Source organism: Corvus brachyrhynchos, unplaced genomic scaffold (assembly GCF_000691975.1).
Source record: "Corvus brachyrhynchos isolate BGI_N302 unplaced genomic scaffold, ASM69197v1 scaffold450, whole genome shotgun sequence".
NCBI classification, from domain to species: Eukaryota; Metazoa; Chordata; class Aves; order Passeriformes; family Corvidae; genus Corvus; species Corvus brachyrhynchos.
In genome coordinates, this window is record NW_008235749.1 from 214,780 (window position 1) to 227,032 (window position 12,253).

Consider the following 12,253-nt stretch of genomic DNA (forward strand, 5'->3'; position numbering starts at 1 on the left):
CCATCATGGTAACTCTCAGCAAAACAATGCCTCTGCTTTCCCTCAGCTCCCACCTGCTCCCTCACCTCAGTTGGGCTCACTCACCTCTGCACAAGACGTGCATTCCTCCATTCCTCTTTTAAACCTTTTTTTTTTTTTTTTTTACCAAAAGGCAACACTTGCAGAAGTCACCTTGCCCCGCCCTAAGCAGCAGCTTCTGTCATTGCCAGGCTCTAACCTATAGCAAACCTCTCAGCTACCCTGCTCAGACATGAAAGGCCAGAGCAGGAGCGCTCGCTCTGCTCACAGCGAGCATGTGTCTGGTTCAGCGCTGCCCATCTCTGCACGAGAGCAGCCGGGCTATTTATAGGCACTCAGCTCAGCACAGTTTGGTGGGTTTGGGCGGAAATGGCCAGAGATAAGATCAAGATGACTTTATAAAATGATGTAGACATCGCTGCCTTTCTCCTCATCTATTTTGACTTTACAGCCAAAGGACTTGCTACTTGCAGAGGAATGCAGCTGAAGAAAATGAACTGGGGAAAGGACCTGACTGCAAAGTGACACAAAGGAAAAAAAAGGGGAGAGGTGAAGTTACTTCTGCTCCCCAGCCTCTCTGCAGATTTTTAATTGAAGATCTACTCTGATCAGATTACTGGGCATGTAATTCAAGGTAAAAGTGAAATTGCTTCTCCCATAATGAAAAGAGAGTGTTAAGTCTATTTTTAGTATCATATATTGGATTCTATGGGAAAAGCTACTGCCTGAAACATTATGAGATTTGATTATGTGCATCCTATCCAGGATAAATACAAAAATTGTTTGCAGTGGAACTATGCAGACTGTTTTCTTTCCAGCTGAGTCCCTTTCCAGTGTGGTGTCCTGTGCCATGGCATTCTGTGGGCAGAGAGATAACACTATGAAAAAATGAATTATCTTCTTGGATCAAATGTAAAATGATGTGCTACTGGTTTCAACACTGACCCCCTTTTATCATATTTCAAATCAGTGTAAAAAAGGTTACCAAACAAGCCGACAATTTAAAGCAACACGGGACATAGCAGAGAGTCTTAAGAAGTCTGAAAAGATAGACAGCTGAAAGGCAAGGCCTAGGCAATTTCTAGCATTTTAGTATTTATCTCTGGCCTTGAAGAACAGCAACTTCCTGCAGAAAAATACTCAGTTCATGGCAAGCAATACACAACCCTCCCCCCAGCTCATCCCCTTTCAAAACTTGATATTTAGGAAGAGACATAGTATCTTCTCAGATTTGTCCTGTCAAAACGGGTGCAGGGTTCAGGCCTAATCCTGAACTGACAAAAGTTTTGCCACTGACCTCAACAGAAATAGTTTCAAACATCTCGGAGGACTTAAAAAAAGAACTTAAAAGAGAGCCTAATGCTTCACTGCTTCCCCTTCCCACCCTGTAAGAACAAGCCAAAAGATTAACAGGAGCTGTTCAGAAAACCAGCAAGACACAGCTGTGTTTTCGGCAGCACGGCTCATATGAGGTGTCTTTGCACCCAGTAACCCATGTCAGGAGGTCAGAGACAGCCTACACAGTTTTAAGTGCTTTCTACACTGATAACATGAGTGATTCTACTAGAAGTTAGGAAGGATCATGTCAGATTTCAGCTACTTTCCGATTACATCCCTTGTTCTCCTGCACATAATAGTGCTCACCAAGTGAAACACAGGAGCAGACAATCCTTTCTGAAGTTTAAACCTATTGCCCCATTTGGAAGTAGGGCTCTTGATAAAACTAATCTCCTCATCTGGAAAACAAGCCCTATTAGCCAGACTGAGGGTGACTATCAAGCGTGTCCTGCTGTCAGGCTGGCAAGTGTCCCTTGGCACAGAGAGGCTCAAAACCATGTTTGATAGAGACAGAGGAAGAACAATGCAACTTATTTCACTGCTGAGATCATAACATATTTTCAGGGGCAATTACTCAGTGCAGAGTATCTAAAACAAGAATTATGCTCCGCTGACACTTCTTTCCAATGAGGAAAAAGAACTATATACAAGGTAACAGCAAAATGATTCAAAGCTATCTAAATAGCAACTAAAGAATCCCAAACCCGAAGCTCTCAGCATCTGGATTTCTGTTTTCCATGTGTCTTCAAAATCTAAAAGCTTTAGGACACACACTGTTTTTATTTGTATGTACCATAAAACACTGATGCCAAACAACGAATAATTGACTACACAAAGCACCAAATGCAGAGAGGAAAAAACAAAATGCAAAAGCATATGGGGAACTGGGCTGTCTTTATAGATGCTTACTAGGGAATTTTACAGGCAGCTGATCCCCAGGGACCAAACAACCTCATCTAGTCACTGATTTTGGGTAAGCCATGGAAAAAAGGATAGGAGTAGGTCTGCAGGCGCTTAAACACGGCCAGCCAGCCTTGCCGTGCTAGAGCAGGTACAAATCTGAGTCCTGTACCTTGTTGTGGGTAAAACAGCTTTAGTAGCTGGTGTCATAAAAGCTCTCTGTGGTCATAAACATGAAACTAATTAATATTTAGAAATCAAATAAAACACAGTAAATCCAACAAAGAAACTACAGGAATAAATCTAACCAACCCCACAGAACAAGACATGAAAGGTCAAAACAAGGGGGTTAACAAGCTAATCTGAGAGCAACATCCTTCCACCAGACAGTGGTCACACCCTGGAAATGAACGCCAGGAAGTTTGGAGAGGTGAAATCTGATCAGTAAAGCAATTCTAACTATGGGACACAGAGAGAGCTATACAGATCTATAGGGGAGCACAAGGTAATTACCGGCTGTGTAGCCCTGTTTTGGAATTCTACAGTAAATGCACTTTGCTCTTGAAAAAGTGAAAATGGCATTAAGATTTCTTTCACTGGTATCAAAAGAGCAAGACATTATGAGAATTCACAGCAAAAAAAGGACTCCTGAAGAGGAGAAAAAGAAAAGAAAATCAGAGCTGGAATCAAATGTCAAAATAGAAGCTGGGGCAGTGAGTCAGAGGCCCAACAACAGAAGCCGAGCACTACAGCTAATGAAGGGGGTTACAGCACAGACCTTTGTACAAGCACACGGGAAAGCCTGCGAAAACTCTCCTAACAATCATCCTCCCAATTCTCCTCTTCTGTAACCTCCAGCCCTGCTGAATGAGCTGGACTCGGCACACCCAGTGAGAGACTGGGGCGAGCACGGCGAGCTCTCCTACAGCCTCCCTGCAACTCCCGAGACAGCAGCCTATCCATGGAGTAGCTGAGATATCACTGAAACAGGAAATGCAAGCTCATTCTCCAGATCCGCAGGAAAAAACAGGAGTTTGTAGCAAATAAATACTGAAAAGGCTTTAATTTGCCTTGGCACAGATAAATGGTCAAACACTTCATTCTTCATTAGTTAAGGCTGCAGCCAATAAACAAAGAACAGGTCTTTGAACCAGCTTCTTTCAATACCAGGTTCAGCTGCTACTATTATGAACAACTCTCCTAAAAGAGATGTACAGTCACAGACCTAAAGTGAACAAATTAACAAATGAAAAACAATTTGAAAGAACACAAGAATGTATATGGGGAAGGAAATACAACATACAGCATATCAACGCACAGCTCCTTAGTAAAATGAGCTCTGTCAGAGAGCTCCAAGCAAAGTACTTAAAACAGATGAATACTCTGGTCAGCTACTTAGAAGGGAGAATGAAAAACACACCAGTACACGGATTCAGGATGAGTTAGGAGCTGGACAACTCCTGGCACACTAACTGCTTAAGCCTCAGGATGCTTTCCATAGGCTCCCAGCATCCTTCCCAAACACATTTATTACAAGAGGGAAACTGAGTATAAAGCTCCAGTCAAACTATAGCAAAGCTGGATGATAAGGGCTCAAACCCATGCACAGAGGTAACTAAAGCCAAAAAGGCAACAGTTTAACAGCTACCTGAAAATTCTGGAATGGAATAAAATTTTAAAGGGTACTAATTAAACATGAGCTTTATACATTTAAGGACAAACATGAAAAGTTTGACTGTTATTTTTTCTACCATCGAGAATTACACATACATGACTACATCCCTTCCTTGGGCATTTTTCCCATACACAAAAAATGTCAAAGCATGCTACCTACTATAAAACCTTCAGGTCTGAGACACACCTGTCACAAGCTATGCACCAGCACCACAGAATCCCGTCTGAACTCAGAAGCCCGTGGCTCTGCTGCTGAGGTGCAGCGATAGAACCTCATTTGGAATCCCAGCTTGTACCCAGAACCCTCTAACGCTGCAGCCTGCACCACCACAGCTTAAGTCACACTCTTATTCGTTCAGAGAAACAAGTTACTACCAAAAAACACGTGTCTAAGCCCCCCCATCCACTTCACCAGCAGGCAGAAGGAGCCAGGCACTCACCACAGTGGGCTGTCAGGGCCATTTGACATGAAAGTACCAGGCTGGGGAGTGTGACCAGTGCGAGCACAGAAGAGCAAATGTAAGGGAAAGCACATGCAGAATACAGCTGTGGATCTCACCCTCACACTCATAACCACCCCATCCTTCCCACACCACTGAACATCATGGAGACCTTGGCCAAGTAGGAAGGAAAAGTCAGCAGAAAGTACTGGTATGAGAACTTCAGGACACGGGAAAGCAAAAGTTATACCTTGAGGAAGAAAACTGAATCCTTTGCCCTTGTGTTGAGGAGACTGAAAGAAGACAGCTTCCTCCCACTGTGTCTGGATTCCCATCACCTCTGCTACTGAATTCTGCAAGGAGCCTTGTTTGGTGGGGACTGGCAGATGCAGAGCCAAATCCTCATCCTTTTACTCCAACTGGTATTCAAATAGGTTGAGAGCAGAAAGCAGCTTTTGGCCTTTGGCCATTTAATTAATACTCAGGTATCTTAAAATTTATTTTTATCTCCTCTGTAACAACTGTCGTAATCAGATTTTCCATATTTATGTATTAAACAACCTATGCTTTAAAGTTTTTTTTTTCCCTCATCTATTTAACATAGTTTTTAAAGGATACTGCAAAGTTTTAATTTGTTTTTCCACTTTCCCTCTTTTAATGTTCTACAAATACCTTTGACCATGCCAAGACTTCTTGATCAGCACCAGCAACAAGAAGGAAGATGAGCACAGCCCTGGGAACACCATTTTGTTAACTTTCAGCTGAACAGAAGGGGCTGGCTCAAGTTCCCAGAATAATAATTTTTAATAAAACCTCAATGATAGATCTACGCATTCTAGACAGTGCTCTGCCCTGCCTCAGCCAAGAGCAGTTCCAAGAGCAGGCAGCTCGCCCTCCCTGTTTTATCAGACACATTTCTGTCATTCAAAGACCACTGAAGGCGGCTGTCCCACAGGGTATGACATTACCTGGAGCTTGCACCACCTGCCTCAGCTCCCAGGTCTGGGGATGCCCTGGGTGATTTTATGCATTTGATATAGGAAGTATGTATCTACATTTCCCCTGTAGGAAACTGCAGGTGGTATCACCTCTCCTCACTAGAAAATTACATGGCTAAATTTACTAAAGCTTGCAAGACTCAAGTGCAATTTGCTCGATGCAAGCATTATGTGATCAAGAGGGCATTTCCTTTCTGAAAAAAGCCAAACCACAACATCAGAACAGTGATCAGATGTAAAACTTTTCAACTTAGCAATGAGACGATGAGGAAACAAAGAGATCTCCTCTAAAACCAAATGAAGCGATCCTGTATAATCAATCACCTAACTCAGAAGTGGTAATGTAGCCATCAAGCCAACCTTCTCCTCTCTGGACAAGAGCAGCCAGCTTTAGACCTCCTTCTCCTCTATGTAAGCACTCTCATATCCAGGTGTGGTCCAGGGCCTGCAGACTGCAAGCTCCATAGCCTGTGGAAGCACTGCACTGCTGCTGCAGAGGTGCAGCACTACTGAACAGGGCATGCACGATAAGCGCATTGCTTTCTGGAGTGTTTTATATAAAATGCGTGAGAAGGGAGCACAAACCATGGCAGCTGCTGTGGAACAGTGCTGCTGCCTCAGCTATTCTGCCTAAAGCTCAGCTACCCCTGGATAACTATCCCACAGGGCTGCAGTACCAAACAGAAGCACCTTCTTTCTTCAAGAGACACATAAATTCTTAGTGAAACAAGAAGCAATAACCACTTAGTGAAGAAAAAGCAGGGAACAAACTGTTTCAGTGGAGAGTTAATAAAATAGCCTTTAAATAATGGTTGGTGCATATGAGATCTTGAAAAAATGTGTTCCAAGAGGAACACTTATTCACTTGGGACAGTAGTGTGCTGCGAAATTTCCAATGACGCTGTCCCTACATCTAGGGTAAATCTCAAGCTTTCCAGGAACAGGGAACAAACCCTCTCTGTTTTACTTGTGCTTTCTCTTACATATGCAGGTATAGCTGCTATTTCAGAAAGAATCAGACTGGATTTGTAGTTAAAGAAGGTAGAGTTATACAGTGTCTTACGTGGTATACTGGGTTTTCTAATCAGGTAATTTGGCGACAGACATTTCACAGTTTTCATTTATGATCCTGTACTCCTCCAAAGTAAAAACTCAGTAATTTTTCCATAACTAGAGGTTTTAGGGAAAATACACCAAATATTTGACTTAAGTTTTATTTTTAAAAACCAAGCAATCAGACCAAAACATTCATTTGTCTCTAATTTTATTAGAGAGAAGAATTAGTAGCCTGGAAACTTTTTAGCGATGTGGTCTAAGTAAATCCATGCTCTCAACACATGCAAAAAAGTTTAATGTTAGCTCTTTAGTTCCTGGAACCTGATCTATAGTTAGAAGGAATGAGAAACGCTACAAGTGCGCGTGGTTTTGTGCTTTGTTTCGTTGTGCAGTAGGGTTTTTTTAGTTTGGGCTTGTTGTTTTTTGGGGTTTTTTTAACAAGGAAGTAACAGCTGTTGCTTTCATACAGCATCCAAAACTCTCCAGCAGCAAGGCACAAGTGGAAACAGTGCTGGGAGGCTTTCCAAATTGTCAGAACAGATGAGTCTGAAGTGCACATGAAACAGAATGTAGATTAAGACAGAAACATTCATACGGCCTAAAATCCTACCTTTTTCCTTAGTGCTCAGAGAAGAAACTAGCATGCTCATGCTGTTAATCCAAGAAAATTCACGTCCTTAAACCTATGCTCAAGATGTTCAGTTTCAGTTCAATCATGAAAACTTCTCTTTTGCAAAAGTTCTCTCTCTTTTTAGGTGAAGAGTTCCCAGTTTCTACCTGGATTAAAGCATAAGCCACCACAATTTATAACATGAAGCTCCTAAAACGTCCTCTTTCAGATAACCTGTTAGAAAGCAGCAAAACAAAACCAGAAAGACATTTTAATATGTTTTAGTGGAAGATGCCACAGACAGAACATGAATTAAGTCATGAATTCCTGAAAATTCCTTCCTCATTTCTTGCTTATTTCTTTTACAATGTTGCTTTACTGAAATGCTTTGCTTCTTATCATAACACTTCTTTCAATACTTGTATTTCAAACTAATAAACTTCTCATTTTCCTCACTCTCATCTCAGGAAATCTTAAAACATTTGCACTACAGAAATAAAAATAACACTTCTTTACCTATAAAATGGACATTTTATCTAACAGGCAATACAAGAAGAAACAAAATTAGCTTTCTTCAGTTGCCCATGCTGCCCACCATGTCTCTGAGGACTCAGCATAGTATGCTCTGGAAACCTGCACAAAAACCAGGAGAAACGTTTTGCTTCCCCCTGTTTTTCTGCCTTTATGCTGCAAGGGGGCTCCAAGACCTCAAGGCTATTCGTCAGAAAGAAAATCACAACTTCCCATAGTGCAAAAGGCATCACCTATACCTGAGAGAAGGGAAATGTGCTAGTTCAGATACTGAACAGCCTGTCCACTGCAGCATAAAGCTCAACACTAGTTCATTTGTACTGCTTTTCAGAATATAAATGAACCTGACATATCTCTGCTACTGGAGCTAGACAGCTTCCAGTATCCCAGAAAGTTTGGAAAGAGGCTCACTCTGTTTGCAACCCTGGTGAAATAAATATTGCAAACTTGTGTTTAGAAGTTCAAGGCAATGATAAATGCTTATAAAAATGAAAATATTACAGAGAAATTGCTTGTGAAAGTAAACAGAACTTAGATGGAACTAGTCTAAACAAGAAGTTCTCCTGATGCCACCCAAGGACGCTGCTGAAATCCTGTCTGGTAAACAAACTGAGAGCTCAACACACCAAAGCTGGCAGGCTGGAAATTCCACAGAACTGATGAATGAAATGGGAAGATGGCCTGTTCATCCAACCTCCTGCTTTCTGAGGGTTGTAATGTGATGCTGGAAATGAAAGGTCAAGTTCAAAGGAAGAAGCACACTTCATTGTCAGAGCTTATAAAAGGCGCTGCACTCCTTGGTTTCACACCCTCAGCTCACAGGACCACTTTGGATATTCCTGTGCCTCAGTCCATGCCGAGTGAAAACAAGATGACATTACCACTTCGGCTGGCCAGCTGAGGTCTCAGCACTGCTTAGGAGGTGGGAGCAAAGTCCTGCTGTTGCCTCTCCTCACACACGTCTTCCTTCTCTTAGGTCATTTCATCTCTTTCCTAATTCCTATCCATTCAAAAATACTTAATCTTAGCTGACCAACAGTTTCTGCAGCTGCACCAACACCAGCCTGAGACCAGAGAGGAGCTAAAAGCTCCTCTGAAGCTTGATGCTGGTGCAAGTCTGTCAGGTCTCGAAATGGCTGATCAAGCACACAGTGCAGCCTCTGCTTCTTGGCCAGCTGAGACAAGAGCACTCACACTACCTGCTATACCTGATCATGTGAGGCTTTCTTCTTTCCCCATAATAATAATCAGTAAAAGACTGTTAAACATGCTTCCTTTATACCTTCTTCTCTGCCTCAAAAATTCTTTCTAGCTAAAAGCAAGTAAGTACATTAGAACACAGTACTTCATTTTCCAAACACTGAGCCTTCCACTTCTCCTTCCCCCACAAGGGACTGGTTTTTTAGCTAAAGAGATATTACCTGTGATTTGCCTTTAGACCCTGCACATCAACACCTCAGTCCTTAAACATCCAAACAATTCCGCTTGCCCACTACTACACACCAAGCTACTTCAGTCAAACATGGTTGGACAATCTCTGGGCTCTGAGACAAGTTCACTGAAGTTTTATGGTCTTGCAAGCAAGCAAGCAGCTTTAATTTACAGCATTTCTTAGGAAAACAAATGGCAGGACCAGAGGAAGGAAAAAGTACCTTCCAAGTGCTTGCAGCTGTGACAAACAAGAAAATTCTGAGGAATTCCATGGCCACAGCAGACTTCGTGCTCAAGCTGTGATAACCGTAAGCTTCCATGGTGATTTAGCTGTACTTACAGGCATGGTCTTAAGCTAACTGCAGCAAAAGATGTGATCAGAAGAGATTTATATCCTCAGGCCACAGTAAAAGTCTGCCTGCATCTCTTACTGTCACTGACAGACCTGTCCAACAGCTTCTACAGCTTGCAGCAGTCTGCACTCTATCATTCAACAGACAAATTCAGAATTAGGTCTGCCTTTACAAAGGAAGTGAGCTCCTCAAAGTCTCATCAAAACTATGATTACCCACAGAGTTGTCTTTGCTCCTTGCCCTGAGGGCAAGGAAAGAGTATACATGCAGCAGCATGCAGAAAAGACGATGACAAACCAAAACAACAACAACAAGCAATAGAACAAATCAATCCGGAATACCATAATACCTGGGCTTAGTTGGAAAATATGACACTATTTAGTCAAAGGTTTTCTGCAGGTTAACACACAGAAGGCTTACTAGCTGTAGACAATATCTGTTTATAATCCTTGTTCTTAATACGCTTATGTTCGCATATACAAGTGGCTGGTTTCATCTTTTTCCAGCCATGCTGACACGGGAAGTGATGTAAAACAGGGAAAACTATTAAGTAGGGACAGGAGGACATGTTCTGCTATATTCAAACAAAAATACAACCCAATGCACCTTTCACCTTAGCATCTCTAACATCCTGCTATAAGCAAGAGTTCCCACTCTAGCACTGGAAAAGTCTTTGTATCCCTGCTCTCAACACCACCATGGAGGCATCCTTCCTCCCTTTCCAAGAGACCCCTTCCAAAAGTGGTGTTAATAAATCCCAAGGTTCATCCAATCTCCAGCAAGACAAATTCTTAACATTCAGCACTCCAGGTGCAGGAAAATATCGCAAAAGGCTTATTTTTTTTCACAGCAGAATAACAGACTAGCTTAAGTCACCTGGTGCTACAGCACAGTTGAAATCTGCTTGACACAGAACATCAGCAGATTTAGAGGGCTCCAGGGTCTCCTCATGTGGTCAAAAGAACCATCTCACAGCCCAGCCCCACAGTGCCTCAGCCCACAAAGCCAGTGGCAGTGCCAGCAGCACCTCACAGATGGAGGAAGCAGCCCCATCATGGTCCTCACATAACAACTGCACTTTGTCACAGGGGTTTCACAGCTGCAACCAATGCAGTCAAACAATGATGCGCAGCAGAATGATGGCAGATCCTGTGTCTGAAAGCAGGGCAAACCAGCCAGCATGAAGAAGAGCCCTTTGAGCAATGCTTCAGACACTGCACCATGCAGAGACACTTGCTCTCCTTTGATATGAGTACAAGAGAAGCAACACTGAGCTGCAGCACCAGTGCTGAGCGAGCTTCTGCATCCCCAAAGCTGCACCGTGCTTGTCCATGCTGCAGAGACAAGGTGAGCACAAGGCAGGTGATGGCAGAGTAACTAACCTGGTATTTCTAAGCAGAAATACATGACACAACAGTCCAAGAGTTACACAGGAGCTTAATAGCTACAAAGAAAAATCATGCTGCTATAATAAAAATAGTACAGAAAAGGGAAACTCCCTATGGGTGGTTCCCAGTCTAAGGTTGAAGGAAACCTTCACATCTTCTCTTACAGTAACAATACAGAGGAACTACAGCTGTGGTTGTAGTTGCAGAATGTTGTTACTGCCCCTAAAAAACGGTGTTATTGTTCCAGGATGCACCACAGAGGGGTAAAACATGACTGGGCCAAGGGAATCTGGGTGGAAAGGACTGTTACCTTACCAGGAAGACAAAGCAGGACAGACAAAGCTGGGAACAAAGACTAACCAACTGTAAGATCACTGCTTGGCCAGACAGAAAGTCAAATACTGCTATATCGCTACAGAAAGGTAAAACAGCACAATGCAAGATGGGGAAAATTAGGATGCACAAAAAGGAGGAGAAGATGCTGAGGGAGGCACACGCAAGGACTGCAGGAAATAACAAGGGCTGCACCTTCCAAAGCAGAGCTCTGATGATGAGACAGTGACTTGTGCCAAGTACAACAGGACGACAGAGGAGGGAGGTGTTGGAAGGTGATATGGAACAATGTGACAGGGATCTATGGCTGGGATGTGCAGAGGTTCTCAGGGAAGGTATGGGGAGGTGAGGAAGGAGCCCGTGGCAATGGTGACATGGGGAGAAAAGAGAAGATGCAGCTTCATGGAGTGAGGATGCCCTTAAGGACTCAAATACCAGGTAAATGGGGCAGCACTAGGGAGTAGGAGCCCAAATCTGACCTCCATGATTCCAAGAAAATATTACAGGGAAAGAAGGTAAGGAAGGAAAGAAGTAAGACAGGGTTCTACTGAGCCTGGGTACACTGATCACTGAGCTGGGTAAAGCTCCCTGGAAGGTCTGAACCTTGGCACTGGGAAGAAGGTGGCCTGAGCTGGGCTACTGGGGAGGGGAACTGGAGAGGTTCAGAGAGGCAGTTTGGGGATGGCACCTGCCGGGTGGTCGGGGCAACTCCAGCAGCCCCTGAGGGCAGTTTGTGGGGCGCTGGCAGACGCTGAAGGGCATTTAGGGGGCAGCTGTTAACGAGCACCTGAGAAACAGTTCATTATGGGGATCCCTGAGGGGCATTTTGGGGTTCACAAGTGCCTGGAAAGCTGTTGGGGGTGTTGTCAGGGGGTCTCTGCTGTGTGGATTGGAGATCGCCAGCAGGACCCTGAGGGGTGGTTCGGCTGTCACCGAAAACGACGGGGTAAATAAAACTAACATAAACACTATTTGTTACAATTAAAGATTTTCCCAACAGGGGCAAAGGGGGAAATGGCCGAGTCCTGAGGGGCGCTTTGGCGGATGTGAGGTGGTCACCGGCAGATCCCTGAGGGGTTGTGGTGAGGGGAGAGAGGCAGGATGTGTGGGGGATCGCCGGCAGCTCTCTGAGGGACGGGCTCGGTGACAGGCCGCCGGAGAAAGCTTCGGGGGTCTCTGGCAA

At 43.7% G+C, this 12,253-nt stretch overlaps 1 protein-coding gene across 3 annotated transcripts in view; it reads right to left on the reverse strand.

Moving 5' to 3' along the window:
• The window catches only part of DGKD (diacylglycerol kinase delta), a 57,963-nt gene extending 45,724 nt beyond the window's left edge, over positions 1–12,239 (reverse strand). The window contains exon 1 of one of the 3 annotated variants that reach the window (XM_017726004.1): positions 10,732–12,239. Coding sequence is in view for 1 of the 3 variants with exons in the window: in XM_017725983.1 (XP_017581472.1) it covers positions 85–111 (27 nt within the window). In the remaining 2 variants the exon portion in view is untranslated. Of the gene's footprint in view, positions 1–84; positions 127–4,370; positions 4,763–10,731 lie in introns of those variants that run through there. The other 2 variants (XM_008644384.2, XM_017725983.1) reach the window with 2 other exon arrangements.
• Between the last annotated feature and the right edge of the window lie 14 nt (positions 12,240–12,253).